General features: G+C 41.6%; 2 protein-coding genes across 2 annotated transcripts; both read left to right on the forward strand.

Moving 5' to 3' along the window:
* The first annotated feature begins 85 nt into the window (after window positions 1–85).
* On the forward strand, window positions 86–15,463 carry LOC136375747 (putative protocadherin beta-18). Its single transcript, XM_066341477.1, has 2 exons — window positions 86–1,173; window positions 11,139–15,463. The coding sequence occupies exons 1-2, from the start codon at window positions 853–855 to the stop codon at window positions 13,203–13,205; spliced, it is 2,388 nt and encodes a 795-aa protein (XP_066197574.1). The 5' UTR covers window positions 86–852; the 3' UTR covers window positions 13,206–15,463.
* A 1,855-nt stretch (window positions 15,464–17,318) lies between these two features.
* On the forward strand, window positions 17,319–19,778 carry LOC136377215 (protocadherin beta-15-like). The gene has a single exon (XM_066343701.1). The coding sequence runs from the start codon at window positions 17,418–17,420 to the stop codon at window positions 19,776–19,778; it is 2,361 nt and encodes a 786-aa protein (XP_066199798.1). The 5' UTR covers window positions 17,319–17,417.
* Window positions 19,779–21,119: the final 1,341 nt, after the last annotated feature.

Below are 21,119 nucleotides of genomic sequence, written 5' to 3' on the forward strand. Positions count from 1 at the left end.
GTATGTTTGTGCTTGTGTACGTATTATATTTTGGTAAATTCTGAGAAACTAGAATTAAATTACGAATTTACATAATGTGCTCCACTCCAATAACTCTTACTTCATTTTCTTCCAGTTCACTAATTATTGATATCTAGAAAATCTACTGAAATGCCTTTTTGTGCTAAAACAACTATCTATATATGCCCCATCTCATGGTTAATTTAGTTTCATAGACTTCTGAAATGACTCATGTACACTTTGCCTTTCTCTATCACCTAAGGAAAGCCAAGTAGTGATGGGATTTTGCTCAGTGTCATTTATACTCTCCTTGTTGCAGGCTTTCAATCTTCTCAGAAAGATTACAAGCTCCTGGGGCCCAGGAATTTTATCTTGTATTTTTGTATTCACCACAACTGAACACTTTAGGTTGTTGGGAGAGTGGGGAGGGACACTTAAATGCTTTAAAACAAATACTAACGGCATCACAAACTACAAAGAGTACAAATCAATACTTATGGCAGATACAATATATTCGTAATCATTTAATACAGTGAATAAAACGATATTAGGTGAATGGAATTTAGGTAGCTTTCCTCAAACACTGATAATCTGTGGAGACGCATGGTGGCGCTGCTGGATAATATCGCGGGGGAGGAACTACGCTGGATGACGTTCTGGACAGCCTGACCCAGTGCACACGGAGCGTTAGGAAAACAGGAAGAGAAATCCTTAAAGAGGTGAACTAGAAGCTATTCAAAGGGTCTAAAATTCTTAGCCTCTGAAGATTCGGTGGACATAGCAGAAGCTCCCTTCCCAGAACAGCGAAGTGGAGCTGAAACGATTCTGCAGGAAGCCTTGGGGAAAAGAGCTATGGAGAACCGAGGAACTGGCACTCTGCGGATCAGGCAAGTCCTCCTACTTTTTGTTTTGCTGGAAATGTCCCAGGCGGGCTCTGAGTCTGGGCGCTTCTCGGTGGCAGAGGAAATGCAGAACGGGAGCTTGGTAGGCAATTTAGCAAAGGACCTGGGACTGGAAGTGGATGAGCTGTTCTCCAGGGAGGCTCAGGTGGTCTCTAATGATAACAAACACCGTTTACTGCTGGACAGAAACACCGGGGATTTGCTTTTAGGCGAAGTCCTAGACCGGGAGGGGCTCTGTGGCTCCAGCGAACCCTGTGTTCTGCACTTCCAGGTATTAATGAAAAACCCATTGCAGTTTTCACGGATTGAGCTCCAGGTAAAGGATATAAATGACCACTCTCCCGTCTTCTTGGAAAAAGAAATGCTCGTAGAAATCCCAGAAAATAGTCCGGTCGGAGCGGTGTTCTTATTAGAAAGTGCAAAGGATTTAGATGTAGGAATCAACGCTATAAAAAACTACACAATAAGCTCCAACTCTCATTTTCACATCAAAATGAGAGTCAATCCAGACAATAGAAAATACCCAGAGTTAGTTCTAGACAAGGCGCTGGATTATGAAGAGCAGTCTGAGCTCAGTTTCATCCTCACTGCTCTGGATGGAGGGTCTCCGCCCAGGTCCGGGACTGCCTCCGTTCGCGTGGTGGTTGTAGACATTAATGACAACTCCCCGGAGTTTGAGCAGCCCTTTTATGAGGTGAAGATTCTGGAGAATAGTGTACTAGGCTCACAAGTTGTCGGGGTCTCAGCTCGGGATTTAGACTCAGGGAAGAATGGAGAAATATCGTACAGTTTTTTCCATGCTTCTGAAGATATTCGCAAGACATTTGAAATTAATCAAAAGTCTGGAGAGGTCATTTTAACAGCATCCTTGGATTTTGAAACAATTAAATCATACTCAATAATCATACAAGCTACAGATAGGGGAGGCCTTTTTGGAAAATCGACAGTCAGAATTCAGGTGATGGATGTGAATGACAATGCTCCTGAAGTCACCGTGTCATCAATTACCAGTCCAATTCCAGAAAATTCACCTGAGATTGTTGTTATGGTTTTTAGTATTCGAGACAGAGATTCCGGGGACAATGGGAAAATAATTTGTTCTATCCCAGAAGACCTCCCATTTATGTTAAAATCTTCAGTTGAGAATTACTACACATTGGAAACGAAGGGAACACTAGACAGAGAAAGCAGGGACGAGTATAACATCACCATCACTGTCACCGACATGGGAACCCCCAGGCTAAGAACTGAACACAACGTAACACTGCTGGTCTCCGACGTCAACGACAACGCCCCCTCCTTCACCCAAACCTCCTACACGCTCTTCATCCGCGAGAACAACAGCCCCGCCCTGCACATCGGCAGCGTCAGCGCCACTGACACAGACGCGGGCTCCAACGCCCAGGTCACCTACTCGCTGCTGCCGCCCCAGGACCCCAGCCTGCCCCTGGCCTCGCTGGTGTCCATCAACGCGGACAACGGACACCTGTTCGCCCTGAGGGCGCTGGATTTCGAGGCGCTGCAGGCGTTCGAGTTCCTCGTGGGCGCCACAGACCGCGGGGCCCCGGCGCTGAGCAGCCAGGCGCTGGTGCGCGTGCAGGTGCTGGACGCCAACGACAACTCGCCCTTCGTGCTGTACCCGCCGCAGAACGGCTCGGCGCCCTGCACCGAGCTGGTGCCCAGGGCGGCCGAGCCCGGCTACCTGGTGAGCAAGGTGGTGGCGGTGGACGGCGACTCGGGCCAGAACGCCTGGCTGTCGTACCAGCTGCTCAAGGCCACGGAGCCCGGGCTGTTCGGCGTGTGGGCGCACAACGGCGAGGTGCGCACGGCCCGGCTGCTGAGCGAGCGCGACGCGGCCAAGCACCGGCTGCTGCTGCTGGTCAAGGACAACGGCGAGCCGCCGCGCTCGGCCAGCGTCACGCTGCACGTGCTGCTGGTGGACGGCTTCTCGCAGCCCTACCTGTCGCTGCTAAAAGCAGCGGCCGACGCGGCCCAGACAGACTCGTTCACCGTCTACCTGGTCATCGCGTTGGCGTCGGTGTCGTCGCTCTTCCTGTTCTCGGTGCTGGCGTTCATCGTGGTGCGGCTGTGCAGGCGGAGCAGGGCCGCCTGGGCGGGTGGCTGCTCGGTACCCGAGGGCCACTTTCCGGGTCACCTGGTAGATGTCAGCGGCACCGGGACCCTGTCCCAGAGCTACCAGTATGAGATGTGTCTGACGGGAGGTATCGAGACAGATGAGTTTAAATTTCTGAAGCCAGTTATTCCCAATCTTCCTGTTCATGACACTGGTAGGAATGTGGAGGAAAATGAGAACTTTAGTAATATCTTTGGATTCAATATTCAATGAAATAATTTATTTTAAACATCTAATTGTTTATTATTTTGGACTGAGAATACTTTTTGCCAGTACACAATGGAGTTTAAGTTTTACTGTAGTTGCATGCATTATTTCTCACGCTTTTACCATTCCTTTAAAAATCTTTATTAGTGGCTATTATAACACGAAAATATGATGTGTATTTTCCCTTTTTTTCAGTCAAAATGTTATATTAAGTCATTGCTAATTTTGTTGTGATAAAGGTATTGTTGTTATGCAAGACAATGTTATTATTTGGAGTTGCAAACAAGTATTAAGAGTAATTTCACAATATATGTAACTTCTAGACATTTTATCAAAGCACATATAAAGCAAAATTTTAATGTCTTTGAATCTGAATAAAAACTATATTGGATTTTTATCATACTATTCTTGGAAAATTTAATTATAAACAAAAATGTACCTTTCCATATTTAGTACTAAAATATCGTATTTCTTTTTTGTTATTTAGTGTGACAGTTTAAAAAAATAAAAGAATTTATGACAATAAAAATGACTGTGTTTAAATTGTTGGTTTCTTAAATTATTTCCTTTTTTGTTGTAGTTGATGCTGTTTTGGGGGAGGAGTCTAATAATGTTCTGGAACTTGATATTGCTCCTTTACTGTTCTTGTTTTTTAATATATTGTGTCTGTAGTATTTTATATTGTGCATTACTAAACTAGAAAGTAGTTCATAGTATCATCCTGAGTAAAGTAGCCCTCTATCAGAATACAGATTTTTTTTAAACTTACGAAATTGAAATGAAAATTCAAACTGTTAATGAAATAAATTTCACTTTCCTATTGATTTTTTGAATAAGTGTAAACTAATTTGGAATCAACTTCACATTACCAGATTCTTTATTTACACTTGAAAAAAAACAAGGCTATATTAAAAACCAAAGAAGAAAATCTTAATACTGAGTAGTCTTTTTCAGATATCCATAAAGAAGGAATGGGTCTATACCTACAGTTTAGGAATGACTCGTGTTATAGATTATAATGTCTGAAATCTACAAGTGGATCGTTCAAAGGAGGATTATAGAAGAGATTTTGATAACTAGAATATAGTATGGGTATAGATCTAGTATGCATATACATTTCTATAGTTTCTCTCATAAAACTATGATGGACTACATGGTGCAGTAAAGTGGAATTTCACCTGACATCATGAAATAGGTGAAACAAATTCTAATTTCTTTAGGAACCTTTCTTCTTTTTTGTTTAATGCAATTTTTATTGGCTTTATTTTTTTTGTTCCAACAGACATGCTTACTGTGAGTATTTCATTTAAATAGACATTTCAGCAATAAAATCATGAAAAAGAATGTTTAGGCATTCTTTGTCCCTCAGAGTCCTAAGAATCAAATCATATATTTTTATGCATAAGAATAAAAACAGATAAGAAAAGAACATCCTATTTGAATAATAAGAAACAGACTTGTAGAGTACCAGGTAGAATAAATCCAGGGTGAGCCTGACCAGGTGGTGGCACAGTGGATAGAGTGTCGGACTGGAACACGGAGGACTCAGGTTCAAAACCCTGAGGTGGCCAGCTTGAGCACGGGCTCATCCAACTTGAGTGCAGGGTCACTGGCTTGAGCGTGGGATCATAGACATGACCCTGTGGTCGCTGGCGTGAGTCCAAATGTCATTGGCTTGAAGCCCAAGGTTGCTGGCTTGAGCAAGGTGTCACTCACTCTGCTGCACCCCCCCCCCCATCAAGGCACATATGAGAAAGCAATCAATGAACAACTAAGGAGACTAAGGAGCCTCAGTGAAGAATTGATGTTTCTCATCTCTCTCTCTTCCTGCCTATCTGTCATTATCGGTCTCTCTTTCTGTGTCTGTCACACACAAAAAAAAATCCAGGATGAGATCCTTTTATATAAAATAACTTGGTCATGTTAGAGGAGGTGTCAAATCATTGATGGGTGTGGAGTGGGCAGGAAGATTGATTACTTAACAATGTTATTGGGAAAATTGGCTGGCTAACTATACTGCTCAAAAAAAAAAAATAGGGAATATTTCAAAATGAATATGAAGTGATAAAATATCCCCTAATTTTTGTGAGCAATGAATATAAAGAAACAGAATTCTATCTCATGCCATGCAAAAACAAACTTCATATGGTTCTAGGAAGTAAATGTGAAATACAAACTTTATATGGATCTAAAAGGTAAATTTGAAACACTTTAATTGAAAAAAAACTAATAAATCTAAGTCAAAATACCTTTATGACCTTATTATTGGTTTGAATTTCTTAAACAAGACTTTAAAAGTACAAACAAGTAAGATAAATATTAACAAATTTTGCAACTTCAGAACTAGAACATAGCACAGACAAGCTGGCAGATAACAGACAGGGAAAAGCTATTTGCAGTATTTTAACTCAAAATAATTAATATTTAGATTATTCAAATAACTCTGGCAGATCAGCAAAATAAAAAAGTGAGGTAAACCAATAGGATTTTGTAAATAGACAAATGAGAAAGGAAACTCAGAAAAGGGTAAGTTTAATTTTTCTTAGAATTATTCATATACTTTTTTTGTTTTTAACTTGAATACAAAAATAACTGTATTCAGAAGGAAACATGTAACCATGAGTGAGAACCAGCAGAAAAAATAGAACACAGAAATAAACCTATAAGCACTTCAAATATTTTAATTATAAGAAGTCTATATTATGCTAACCACTTTAATTAAAATAAAAGTTATTCTTGAAGATGTATGGAGAACAAAAAACAAAAAATGTGTAAGATTAGAAAAGAACTGAATAGCCTGGCCAGACTGTTCAGTTGGTTAGAGCATCACCTAACATGCCAAGGTTGTGGTTTTGATCCCCAGTCAGGGTACATACAAGAATAAACCAATAATTATTAATAAGTAGAACACAAATTAATGTTTCTCTATCTTTCTCTCCCATCCTCTACCTCTAAAACAAAGAAAATAACTCAATAGAACTACTAGAACTAAAAATTATGATAATGAAAAATAAAAATAAATAAAAGTGGGGTTTTTGTTGTTGTTTTTGTATTTTTATGAAGTGAGAAGCAGGGAAGCAGAGACACAGACTCCCACATGCACCCAACCGGGATTCACCTGGCACACCCACTAGGTGGCGATGCTCTGCCCATCTGGGGCATTGCTCCATTGCAACCAGAGCTATTCTAGCACCTGAAGCAGAGGCCATAGAGCCATCCTCAGCAGCTGGGCCAACTTTGCTCCAATGGAGCCTTAGTTGCAAGAGGGGAAGAGAGATAAAGAGAAAGGAAAGGGGGAAAGGTGGAAAAGCAGATGAGTGCTTCTCCTGTGTGCCCTGGGAGGATATCGAACCCGGGACTTCCACACACTGGGCCGATGCTCTGTCACTGAGCCAACTGGCCAGAGCCCTAAATAAAAATTTTAATAGAAAATTATGGAAAACCAAATAAAGAATTCATGAAGTGAAAGGTCAGAATATAATTTACTCAGTATGGAGCTCAGCAAGTTAATAAGATTAAAAACATGGAGGACAAACAGGACAGTGTAAAAATTGTTTACATATTATTTAACCAGAATTCCAGAAAGAGCAATGAAAAAGATTTGTTCAAAAGAAATTAATTTTTGAAATAATTGCGGTGAATTTTCCAGAATTGATTAGAACACAATTGCAGATAGATTCAAGAGATTCAAATAAACCTAGCAAGATAAATAAAAGATAGCCATGCCTAGAAACATCATTGTGAAATTTCAGAAAGCCAAAGAAAAAGTCTTTTTAAAAAGAATGCCATGGAATTCCTGGCCAGTTTTCTCAGTTGATTAGAGTATTGTCCCCATACAACAAGGTGTGAGTTCAATCCCTTTGACAGGGGACACATATAGGAATCAACCAATGAATATATAGATAAATAGAACAACATACTAATGTTTCTTTCTCACATTCTGCTTCTCTCTTTCTAAAAAACAAACTCAGTGAAACTCTTCTTAAAGATAAAAATATAAATAAGCCATGGGGGAAAAGCATTTAATCTTTAAACACATGACAGACTGACAGCTATGTTCCATATTGACAATTTTTCAACAGTAACAATAGAAACTAAAAGAAAAATATCTTCAAGAATTTACCAAACCCTTCTGCTTAAATAATCCTTGTACAAGAGAGTCATCAAATGAGGGAATGAAATCAACTGGGTATCAGTTCGGTTTTAAATGAATCAAGATCATGGGAGACATTTTACTCTCAAATATAATTTCTTATAGTTTTCTGCTGTCTGTGCCTTGCCATAATTCTAAATACAGGAGTTTGACCTATCTGTTTCTAGCCTTCTTCATCTCTAGTGACATCACTTCTAGTCTAGTCACCTATGACCATGGCCACTTCCTAGAAATGGTAGTCTCTAAGAGCTGAAATCACAAATCACCTTTTTTTTTTTGACAGAGACAGAGTCAGAGAGAGGGACAGATAGGGACAGACAGACAGGAAGGGAGAGATATGAGAAGCATCAATTCTTCACTGAGGCACCTTAGTAGTTCATTGATTGCTTTCTCATATGTGCCTTGACCAGGGGGCTACAGCAGATCGAGTGGCCCGATGCTCAAGCCAGCGCAACCTTGGGCTTAAGCTGGTGACCTCAGGGTTTTGAACTTGGCTCCTCCACATCCCAGTTCGACACTCTATCCACTGCACCACTGCCTGGTCAGGCCAAGCACACTTCTCTTATTAATCTACATCGTAAATTCTTTATTGAAGATTTTCAATGACCATTTATATCAATAAGTTCCAAATTTGGTCACAGCCAAAATCTCTTTCCTCAACTGCATCTATGAATGGAAAATCATTTACATAACTATATGGATGCTTTATGGACACATCAAACTCATGTTTGTTTGTTTTTTTTAAATATATTTTTTAATTTTTTTAATTTTTTTAAATTCATTTTTAGAGAGGAGAGAGAGACAGAGAGAGAAGGGGAGAGGAGCTGGAAGCATCAACTCCCATATGTGCCTTGACCAGGCAAGCCCAGGGTTTCGAACCGGCGACCTCGGCATTTCCAGGTCGACGCTTTATCCACTGCGCCACCACAGGTCAGGCCAAACTCATGTTTTAAATTAAATTTTTTCCTCCCTCAAAACAAACCACCTTCTCCAGCTCTTGATCCTTTTCTCTCTTCTTATCTTCTTGTGTTTACTTTATCAGTTAACATCAACACTTACTCAGTTTCCCAAGCCTGGAAAAAAAAGGCTTACTCCTTACCTCAATCCCTTTATTCTAACCTATCAACACATCCAATATGTTTTATTTTTGTTGTTTTAATGTAACCCCATTACTGCATTTCTAGTTGAGGCCAATATCATCTCCTACCTGTGTTACTGCAACAACTTCTAATCAGTCTCCTGCCTCTAGTGTTACTCCCCTCTAATTTCAATTCTGAAACAGGATAATTTTTTTTGAAAAATAAAAATATGGTCATGGCACTTTTCTATTTAAGACCCTTTAATACTTTTTCATTTCCACTGATGTAGAGTCCAAATATCTTGGCATAACTTGTGAAATATTTGCTGATCTTTCCAATCTCAACTCTCACCATTTATCTCTTCTTCACCCCATGTTGAGTCAGTCTGGCTCAGCAATGGGTTGGAATGGGTGGAGGACACCACAGAACATAAGAAAAGACTACATAAAAGCAGATTTAAAGATGAGAACAGGGGCCACACAGCCTCAAGAACTGAGAGCCCTGACTTCAAGTTCCTTATTGTATTTATTGCAAAGCTCAAGGACAGGAGGATAACTTTCTTCTAAGCTATCTTCTAATAACTGCCCTGTCCACATATTTCTCAAGAATGGCCTGAAAGTCCGAATGCCTCCTTCTGCAAATAATTATGTGCTGGCCAGGACAGTGTTCTGTCCTGGCAGGACTTGTTGTTCTGAAGTCCGCACTCTTATCTGCGTCATGGAAACATTCCAACCTCAGGCCATTTTCCCACAACCCCATGACTCAGCCACATTGATCCTATCTCAGTTCTTCCAAAACACTCTTCACATTTTCAAACTAAAAACGATCATGTTTTTAGTTTGCCTAGAAATTTAATCTCACACCCAATTTTTGTTTTCATACTCATCTTTAGTATATCAAGTTAGAAGACACTTTTTTCCAGAGAAGTCTTTCCTGTATTTCCAAATTCTGCTTAGATGATTCTCATGTATGCTCTAACAGTAGCATGAACTTCTGCTTTCATGGCATTCATTATGCTCTATTTTACATGTGTGATCACTTCTCTGTCTCCACTTTTTCAGAACGGAAACTATGTCTGTCTGTTTACCACTCTATTCCTAATACTTATCAACATACCTAGCACAAAGTATAGGTTCAATAAATATTTGATGAACAAATTATTGATTGGATGAATAAAATATTTAGAATTATGTCTGTAAGACCTGGGTCTGCAGAATGAAATTCAGTTCCACAACTAAACTGGAGTCTGGTTTATTCAACGTTTTTATGTTCAGAAACTGGACATATTTTACTTTATTCACTATTGTTTAGCAATTACTTTCTACTGTTGTGAAATCAGTCTCATATGGAGCATCACAAAATAAATGGTGCCATTAGCCTAAAATGTCAAGCTTCCTCAAAACAACTATTTGCATATACCAGGCTCAGTTTCAGGTGCATGACCTTATTCTTATTGTATTTTCTAAGAGTATTTGCTGACAGCTAAAGACAATGAAGAACTCTGATTGCCCTTCTCAGTTTACCTGTCAACCACTTGCTTACTAAATCAATTACACAAAAGAGTTCTCTTAACTATTTTTATTTTTTTTAATTTTTTTTATTTATTCATTTTAGAGAGGAGGGAGGGAGAGGGAGAGAGAGAGAGAGAGAGAGAGAGAGAGAGAGAGAGAGAAGGGGGAGGAGCAGGAAGCATCAACTCCCATATGTGCCTTGACCAGGCAAGCCAGGGTGTTGAACCGGCAACCTCAGTGTTTCCAGGTTGACACTTTATCCACTGCGCCACCACAGGTCAGGCAACTATTTTTAGTTGCTTTATCTATTGTCTTCACAAAGAGATCATAACATATTTGAGGTTGAGGCTGTATATTAAATATGCTTTTTATATCCACCACAGTTCTAGCAGATTGTGGTTTATTGTGTTAAGGGCATCACATATCACAAAGACTGAAATTCAGAAGATAGGGATATAGGGGGAAATAGAATTGAAATCCATCAATAAACACATGAGGTAAATTAATATTTTGTCTCAAACTCACTTGACTTAGTTTAAAAAAAAAGAACCTGAGACTGCTGAGTCGCTTGGTGGCGCTGCAGGATAAGCTAGGGTAATCTTCGTTACATCGGAAACCCTGGCTTCCATTAACCAGTGGAACTGAGAGCGCTAGAGAAGCAGGGAGAGAGAAAGAGGTTTCAAAAGAAAGCAAGGCAGCCAACAACACCCTCGCGACAGGATTATAAATCTATAATTTCCAAAGGTCCAGGCTGATAGAGAGGAACAACTCCCAGAGCTGTTTGAGATCGAGTTGAAACGTCTCTGCAAAAAGGCCTTGGGCTAAGGAACCATGGAGCTGAGAGAGGGCGGCCTTCAGCACATAAGGCAAGTGATGCTTTTCTTTGTTTTCTTGGGAGGGTCTTTGGTGTGTTCAGAGACCAGGCGTTATTCTGTGGCAGAGGAAATGGAGACTGGCTCCTTGATAGCCAACGTGGTGAAAGACATAGGTTCAGGTGAGGAAGACCTGGCTGTGCGGGGGGCCAGAGTCATCTTTGATGATTATAAACCATACTTGTGGTTGGATCAGCAGACTGGCAACCTGCTTTTAAATAAGAAACTGGACCGGGAGGCACTTTGCGATCTCACGGAGCCATGTATATTGCATTTCCAGGTGTTACTTGAAAACCCTTTGCAATTTTTCCGGGCTGAGCTTTGGGTCAAAGACATAAATGATCACACTCCCACATTCCTAGACAAAGATATGCTTCTGAAAATCTCAGAAGGTACTGCTCCAGGAACCTCATTCCAAATGGAGAGTGCTCAGGATTTGGATGTAGGAAAAAATGGTGTCCAAAACTACACACTAAGTCCCAATCTTTATTTCCACCTTAAATTACAAGACAGTGACGAGGGCAGAAAATACCCAGAGCTAGTACTGGACCAAGCTCTGGATCGAGAAAAAGACCGTGAGCTTAGATTAACGCTAACAGCCTTGGATGGGGGTTCTCCGCCCAGGTCCGGGACTGCAGTGGTTCGTGTTTCCGTTTTAGATGTCAATGACAATGCCCCAGAGTTTGAGAGGCCTGTCTACGAAGTTCAGGTACCAGAAAACAGCCCTTTGGACTCCTTAGTCGTCAAGGTGTCTGCTACAGATTTAGATGCAGGAATACATGGAGAACTATTTTATTCATTTTCCCAAGTCTCCAGAGACATACGGAAAACATTTGAAATACATCCAATTTCTGGCAAAGTTCATTTAAAAGCGCTTCTGGATTTTGAGTTAATTCAGTCTTATACAATAAATATTCAGGCCATTGACGGTGGAGGCCTCTCGGGAAAATCGACAATTTTAGTTCGGGTTGTAGATGTGAATGACAATCCACCGGAAATAGTCATAACATCTCTTACCAGCACCATACCAGAAAATTCTTCGCCTGAAATGACGGTAGTTGTTTTTAGCCTACGAGACCAAGACTCTGGAGATAATGGGAAGATGGTTTGCTCGATTCAAGACAATCTCCCCTTTCTCTTGAAGCCTACTTTCAAGAATTTCTACACCTTGGTAACAGAAGGCGCGCTGGACAGAGAAAGACAGGCCGAGTACAACATCACCATCACCGTCACCGACATGGGAACACCGAGGCTGAAAACCCAGCGCAACATAACCGTGCTGGTCTCTGACGTCAACGACAACGCCCCCGCCTTCACCCAAACCTCCTACACGCTCTTCATCCGCGAGAACAACAGCCCCGCCCTGCACATCGGCAGCGTCAGCGCCACTGACACAGACGCGGGCGCCAACGCCCAGGTCACCTACTCGCTGCTGCCGCCCCAGGACCCCAGCCTGCCCCTGGCCTCGCTGGTGTCCATCAACGCGGACAACGGACACCTGTTCGCCCTGAGGGCGCTGGATTTCGAGGCGCTGCAGGCGTTCGAGTTCCTCGTGGGCGCCACAGACCGCGGGGCCCCGGCGCTGAGCAGCCAGGCGCTGGTGCGCGTGCAGGTGCTGGACGCCAACGACAACTCGCCCTTCGTGCTGTACCCGCCGCAGAACGGCTCGGCGCCCTGCACCGAGCTGGTGCCCAGGGCGGCCGAGCCCGGCTACCTGGTGAGCAAAGTGGTGGCGGTGGACGGCGACTCGGGCCAGAACGCCTGGCTGTCGTACCAGCTGCTCAAGGCCACGGAGCCCGGGCTGTTCGGCGTGTGGGCGCACAACGGCGAGGTGCGCACGGCCCGGCTGCTGAGCGAGCGCGACGCGGCCAAGCACCGGCTGCTGCTGCTGGTCAAGGACAACGGCGAGCCGCCGCGCTCGGCCAGCGTCACGCTGCACGTGCTGCTGGTGGACGGCTTCTCGCAGCCCTACCTGCCGCTGCCCGAAGCGGCGGCCGACGCGGCCCAGGCCGACCCGCTCACCGTCTACCTGGTCATCGCGTTGGCGTCGGTGTCGTCGCTCTTCCTGTTCTCGGTGCTGGCGTTCGTCGCGGTGCGGCTGTGCAGGCGGAGCAGGGCCGCCTGGGTGGGTGGCTGCTCGGTGCCCGAGGGCCACCTTCCGGGCCACCTGATGGATGTCAGTGGCACCGGGACTCTGTCCCAGAGCTACCAGTATGAGGTGTGTCTAATGGGAGACTCTGGGACCAGTGAGTTCAAGTTTCTTAAACCTGTTATCTCCAACCTTCCGCCCCAAAATCCTGGAAGGGAGGAAAACCACCCCTTTCTAAATGGCTTTGGGTTTAATTAGGGATTTCATTGTTATTTAAAGCTTTTAGAATGAATGCTATTTCCTTGTAAAATATATTCATTGTAATGTAAAATTCTTTCTTTTGGGTAACTTTACAAAAGCTCAGAAATTTCAAGCTTACTTTCTCCTATTTAAAATTTTATTTCTTGGTTTTAGAGTTAGACGAAGGGAGAAAGAGAAACATCAATTTCTTGTTCCACTCCTTCATGTATTATGTGATTCTTGTAAGTGTCCTGACTGGGGATCATATCCAAAACTTTGGATTATTGGGAGGAAGCTCTAACCAGATGAGTTACTACTCAACCTGATCATTCTGCTCTTCTTTATATTAACTGAAAAAGCTGAGGAAGCTAGAATATGTTTAGTCTTTCTTACAAAATGCAGCCTCAAATAATTTATTTAAATACAAGGTTGAACAAAAGTAAAGTTACAGTTGTTTGTATGGAGAATAATACAATAATTAATTAATAATACAAGAATAAACTGTGTGTTTTGCATACTCACAACTATGAACCTACTTTTGCCCTACCTGTATACAAATAGCATTTTTCCTTCAAGTGTAATTGCACACTCAGCTCAGTCATATTCTCTGAGTGTTCTAGCCTCCAGATGCTCTCACCAAAACAGTTTTAAGATGTTTGATAGTATTACTATAGAAAAAAATGCATGGTATGAATAAAAACATAATTGCTTTATCATACACTTATATTGGTTTTTAATGTTATCCAAGATTTTAAAAAATATAATATATTGTTCCATTCTTTTCTGCCATATATTTGAAAGAATTTTTTCTCCATTTAGGTTTTTTTGGGGGGTAAATATTTTGTGAACTGTATATATTGCTGGTAGGTGGTGTTGTATTAAAATAAATTCTAATCTTGTCTGGGTTAGATCCATCCACACTTTTTGTCTGAGAACTTCCAGGTACCACCCAGGAGAGATAGTTACTATTAGATGTTTGTTCTATTTTCCTTTACTTCTCCTGACCATTATTATTTGGTCCAGTAATAGACTCCTGATTAAGGCTGAAATAGTTACATTCTCCAAGCCCTTAAATTGGCAATTAAGATGTAGTTTTTCTTTTTTTTTCATTGTTTGTAACTGGAAAATATACTGCTAACAACAATTGGGGGATATTTTATAGCTTCATATTCATTTTGAAATATCCCCTAATTTTTGTGAGCAGTAACAGATATTAAACATGGGCTGAGGTAGCCATGTTTATTCCTGTTTGGGCTGACAGCACAGAATCACAGGTAGATGTGGAGGAAAGAAGAGAGGAAGAAAGGGAAGGAAAGAGTAAAGGTGAGAAGGAATAAGGGAGGGGAGGAAGCAGAAACATAAGAAATGGTAGAAACTGACACAGCTACTTAGTTCTAGACTTATCATTTTCTGATTTTAGAGTGTAAGTCCCCAATGTCTAATTGTTCTTGAGTTCTGCAATAAGACTTTAGTTTCCTAATAATAAAGCTTTTTTATTTAACCCATCTTGGAGCAGGAGTGACCACTGGAAACCAAAAGAGACAAGAAAGATAGATGCAGTCTTGAGTGCTCAATTAGACTATGTAGCAGCAAACCCAAGTCTTTTGTTGCATGCTTCTAATATTAACTTGATCAATGAATGGAATAAAAAATGTACAAGCTTAAAGATAACCAATTTATATTAGAAAATTTTGTTATAAAACTCAATTTCAAAAATAATTTGAGTTCTTTTGTGATAAGGTGCCAAAGAACTGTAAAACTTAGTATTGGCAATGCCATTTTAAAGAGGTAAAGTCAGGCATTAAAAGAATAAAGGTTATCTGAAGAACTTCCTTTCCCTTTTTCTAAGAGACAATGTTTGCATATCCTACACTGATTTTACCTCTTCCTCCCATCCTGGAATCCTGAGAGTAACATATACCTCTAGACAAAGGGATGGGAGATAGACACTAAAAGATTTGTGAATGTCTTTGATATGTAAAACGACATCACTATTGTGTTACCTTGTAAGTTTTAATATGTAGGAATGTTTTTTATAGATCCTATAGACAAATGTTATAAGCTTGTTAATGATTGATTATTGTGTCATATTCCCCTTCCTTCCCCCCCAACCTGTATATGATCAAGTCTATATAACTGGCTTCAGGGCTATTTTCGGGGCACACGATTTGGGTCAGCTATACCCCATGTAAGTCATATGCAGCTGGCTTATTAAATAAATCCCCTCCTAAAAATTCTTCTGTATCCTGCTTTGGTGTCTCTACATAACCCGCAGAATTAAGGTATGACACTTTACAACATTTTCAACAGAAAAAAATGCTACAAAGGATTTTCTGGACAGGTTTCCCTCCATTATTTTATGTGCCCAGGACCAGTTTTTAAAAGTAACACTGAAATTGTTATTGTTTAGGTATCTATAATTTTTCTCAGGATCATCATACCCTCTCTAGCACCTATTCCTTTTGTGAACAGAATTATTTTTATAACTTATTGTAAAATCTTCTGGATCTGTAAATAATGCAATTTATAGATTATATGGGTTGATTCATGATTTCATTAAGTAGTAAGTATTTGATTGACAAATGCTCTATTTCTAGAAAGCCTTTGGAAAAAATTTAAGGTTCCTGCCTAGTCTACAGGCTTAAAATTTTCTCCTTATAAGAGAAAATTTTTCTGAGGTGACAGATGGGAATTAAAAACTAATTTTGATCAATTTACTCAGTGATATAGATAACAGTTTCTATTAATTTTTCAAAACTATATGAACATTAAGGGCACATTTTCTTACATATTTAACTTTATAATAAAGAGTTTGGATCTATGACCAAGATCTATGAGGAAGATTATCAGCTGTAACTGTAACTAGCATGTTCTTATATTTTCAAGGCTTGCTTAAATTTGTTTTACTATGTAAAGGAAAATATTCTAAAGTAGAATGTCAAGTTGAGTGATTTGTACCTTAATAGCATTAAACCAATAGTCAACATAATGTTCACACTTGGCCCAAGTTGTTTTCCCAGTTATCTAGACAATTAAAGAGCCAAAATATGTGACGCTATTATTTAAATAATATTAAAATATTAGCTAAAGTTTGGTGCCTGGATACCCCAGGTCCCTGACCCCATGATATTTTTTTCATCTTTAGGAGTAAAAGAGTTTTAATCCCATTTTAGGGTGACAGGATCTCAAGCTATCCACAAGAGCTATGTGAGTTGCTTGCTAAAAATTAATTGTAGTCTTTCATACTTGGAAATAAGTTTAACCTGCTCTTTTAGATGAACCTAATTTATTTTCTTCTGCACTTTAGTTTTTACTGTAACTTTACCCCTTTATCTTTGTGATCTTGACTTTCCCACTTTTCAAGATCTCAGTGAATCATAGCTTCAAAATGTATGTGTCTTAGTTTTAGTAATAGATGTTTTCCACAAATTGTAACAGTCAATACAACAGTGCTTACAGAGATACTGAGATATTTGCCTTAGACAATATTTACAAATAAGTTATCCACCATTACTTAAGCTATCTATTTAGTATGCACAATAAAGCAGTTCTAGCTGGTCTGCCACTTAAGTTTATACTCCTGGAGTATGTAAATGAACCTCTTTATGTACTGTGCTGGCAGTATGCTTAGTTTGATTTTTTAAGGAATAGACTGCTAGCAACACATCTTATTCAACTCAATCCCTTTCTCCCCACAATATAGACTATACAATAGAGTAGACATTGGACTGTGAACTCCTGGACGACAAAGAAGGTGTTTGTATACCTACCACTTAGTATACAGCCTGACATAAGTATGAAATCAGTAAGTTTTGTAGAGTAAACAAATAAATATAGGTAGCTTTGTTCTTGCATCATTTCCCAAAGTGGCTGGCACCATTTCCATAACCACCATCTCACAGGAAAATAGAAGTTACCATTTTATTTATAAATCACCCTATATATAATCCGTGCTGGTTGTTTTATGTGTGTGCATAAATCTAAGTAAGTGGAATACATTTAATAACATTTCCAGCAAACCAGGTATAAGAACAGCACATGGTGGCGCTGTAAGCCAAGGTTGCGAAAAATAGGCCTCCGGAGGGTCCCTGTTCTGACGGTCATTACACAGATCTAGCTAAGAGCAAAGAATTCTTAGTGGAATTACCTTGCAGCAAGGATTGACTCCCAGGACAGACTGCCTAGAGACCCAACACCAAACGACCCTAAAAGACTTCTGACGCTGGAAAAATGGAGACTGAAGAGGAGCGCTTTCCTACACTAAGGCAAGTCCTGCTTCTCTTTGTTTTGCTGGCTCAGACTTGTGCAGAACGGGAAGGTTATACTGTCGCAGAAGAAACAGAAAATGGGTTTTTTGTGGCCAATATAGCAAAGGACTTAGGGCTAGAGATAAAAGAGCTGTCTCTGCGGAGGGCTCGGGTCATTTTTAACAACAAACATTTACAGCTGAACCTTCAGACGGGAGATTTACAAGTAAATGAAAAACTGGATCGGGAAGAATTGTGTGGTCCCACAGAGCCTTGTGTGCTGCAATTCCAGGTGTTACTGGAAGAACCTTTGGAAGTATATAGGTTTAAGCTTTGGGTCAGTGATATAAATGATAATTCACCTGTGTTCCCAAAAGTAGAAATGATCTTGAAAATCATGGAAAATGCTCTTCCAGGGACGGTGTTTCCCCTGAAAAATGCACAAGATATGGATGTAGGCATCAATAACGTTCAAAATTATGCCATCTACCCCAAATCCCATTTCCACGTTCTTACCAGAAATGGCAGTGAGGGCAGAAAATACCCAGTGCTGGTTCTGGACAGAGCTCTAGATCGAGAGGAGCAGCCTGAGCTGAGGTTAACTCTCACGGCAGTAGATGGTGGAGCTCCTCCCAAATCCGGCACCGCCCTGGTCCTCATTCATGTTTTGGATATCAATGACAATGCTCCTGAGTTTGTGCAGCCACTCTATCGAGTACAGATCCTGGAAGACAGTCCTCTGGGAACCCTTGTTGTCACTGTTTCCGCTAGGGATTTAGACATGGGAATAAATGGTGAAGTGTTCTACTCATTTTTTTATGGTGATGAAGATATTACTAAGACATTTGCACTTAATGAACTCACTGGAGAAATTAAAATAATCAAGAAACTCGATTTTGAAAAAATTGTGTCATATGAGGTGGATGTTAAGGCGTCTGATGGGGCAGGTCTTTCTGGAAAATGCACTGTTATAATACAGGTGCTGGATATAAACGACAACGCCCCGGAACTGACAGTGGCTTCACTTACAAGTTCCATCCCAGAAAATTCTCCGGAAACCACCATAGCTCTTTTCAGTGTTCAAGACCCAGACTCTGGGGAAAACGGAAGGGTGGTTTGTTCCATCCAGGAAGATGTTCCCTTCATGCTAAAACCTTCCGTTGAGAATTTCTACAAGCTGGTAACAGAAGGACCTCTGGACAGGGAAAACCAGGCGGAGTACAACATCTCCATCACCGTCACCGACTTGGGGACACCCAGACTGAACACACAGCACAACATAACCGTGCTGGTCTCCGATGTCAACGACAACGCCCCCGCCTTCACCCAAACCTCCTACACGCTCTTCGTCCGCGAGAACAACAGCCCCGCCCTGCACATCGGCAGCGTCAGCGCCACGGACACAGACGCGGGCGCCAACGCCCAGGTCACCTACTCGCTGCTGCCGCCCCGGGACCCCAGCCTGCCCCTGGCCTCGCTGGTGTCCATCAACGCGGACAACGGACACCTGTTCGCCCTGAGGGCGCTGGATTTCGAGGCGCTGCAGGCGTTCGAGTTCCTCGTGGGCGCCACAGACCGCGGGGCCCCGGCGCTGAGCAGCCAGGCGCTGGTGCGCGTGCAGGTGCTGGACGCCAACGACAACTCGCCCTTCGTGCTGTACCCGCCGCAGAACGGCTCGGCGCCCTGCACCGAGCTGGTGCCCAGGGCGGCCGAGCCCGGCTACCTGGTGAGCAAGGTGGTGGCGGTGGACGGCGACTCGGGCCAGAACGCCTGGCTGTCGTACCAGCTGCTCAAGGCCACGGAGCCCGGGCTGTTCGGCGTGTGGGCGCACAACGGCGAGGTGCGCACGGCCCGGCTGCTGAGCGAGCGCGACGCGGCCAAGCACCGGCTGCTGCTGCTGGTCAAGGACAACGGCGAGCCGCCGCGCTCGGCCAGCGTCACGCTGCACGTGCTGCTGGTGGACGGCTTCTCGCAGCCCTACCTGCCGCTGCCCGAAGCGGCGGCCGACGCGGCCCAGGCCGACCCGCTCACCGTCTACCTGGTCATCGCGTTGGCGTCGGTGTCGTCGCTCTTCCTGTTCTCGGTGCTGGCGTTCATCGCGGTGCGGCTGTGCAGGCGGAGCAGGGCCGCCTGGGTGGGTGGCTGCTCGGTGTCTGAGGGCCACTTTCCGGGCCACTTAGTGGATTTTAGCGGCACGAGGACCCTGTCTCAGAGCTACCAGTATGAGGTGTGTCTGAGCGGAGGCTCAGGGACAAGCGAGTTCAAATTCCTGAAATCTGTTGCCTCCAACCATCCGGAGTCTATGAATGGTGTAAGAGAACAGTCAAATTTTGTGAATGGTTGAATTCAATTAGAATTTGTTAATTTTTGAGAGCATTCAAGGTGAAGGTTTGTTCTTTCTAAATATAATGTTTACATTACCTTTTTTGAGCCATATAGAATTTCTTTGATTTGTTTACTTCATTTTTCTAATTGCAATTAGAAACTTTAAGTATATACTCATATCTCCTCTCTTTTCATCATTTCCCTTTTGATTACAACAAAGAATTTCAACTTTATTTCATTCCTAAAAAGTCATAAATATTTTTCAATTTATTAACTTTTCATTATCAACCACTTTGATTTCAAAATGACCCCAGCACCATTCTCAGTTTAAATGTTGTTCAGTCATAAAAATGAGAGTCATGGACATGGACAAGAATGTGGTGGTTGGGGGGAGGCAGAAGAAGGAGGGGGGGAGGGGAGGAGCACAAAGAAAACTAGATAGAAGGTGACGCTGGAAGACAATTTGACTTTGGGTGAGGGGTATACAGCATAATCAAATGTCAAAATAACCTGGAGATGTTTTCTCTGAACATATGTACCCTGATTTATCAATGTCACCCCATTAAAATTTCAAAAATGTCCAGAAATATTTTTTAAAAATTTGATGTTGTCGTTTCTTAGAAGACATGCATGATACAGATATAATGGATTATTAGTATATTATTAGTTTAACGTATTATGCCTACCTGTCTTAAATTTTTAAATAGAGAAATGTCTGCAAAAATCGCATGTTTTGTTCTGCAGTGGAATAGATAAAAAATCTGTAATTTCTTCCATATTTGAAAGATTTTTACCTCTTTCTATCAACCTTCAGTATATGATATATATATGAGTATTATTTTAAAATTAAATGCATTTGGGTGACATTGGTTAATAAGATTATTTAAGTTGTGAGTATATATTTCTATGATACATGATCTGTATTTTACACTCTGTGCCCACAACCCAAAGTCAAATCATCTTTCATCACCATATTGAAAGAGTATTAGATTATTTTCAGATATTTAACTAATAGATCCCACTTCATCACTTTCTGAAAACTTCTCTCTTCAGTACATATCTATTGTTGCAGCCATGTTTATTTTAATGACCCATCTCTTTTTGTGATTTTAGACAGTCAGGCAAGATGGTAAACATTGCTGATCTAAGCTGTACCAATCTGATTCTCTCTGTTTAAAAAATGGCTTTAAAAACCAGATATAAAATAGTTTCTTTGTTAGGAACTTAAGAAGAACACAATAATGTTGGCTAAATACATGGAAAGAAGCATAGAAATCAATCCAGTGGGACATGCCTAAAAAGCAACCTCATTGTACACTTCCTGGCCTCCCCCAAGTCTGCTTTCTCCCTTGGGTTTTTA

This window comes from Saccopteryx leptura, chromosome 6, assembly GCF_036850995.1.
Source record: "Saccopteryx leptura isolate mSacLep1 chromosome 6, mSacLep1_pri_phased_curated, whole genome shotgun sequence".
Classification (NCBI taxonomy): domain Eukaryota; kingdom Metazoa; phylum Chordata; class Mammalia; order Chiroptera; family Emballonuridae; genus Saccopteryx; species Saccopteryx leptura.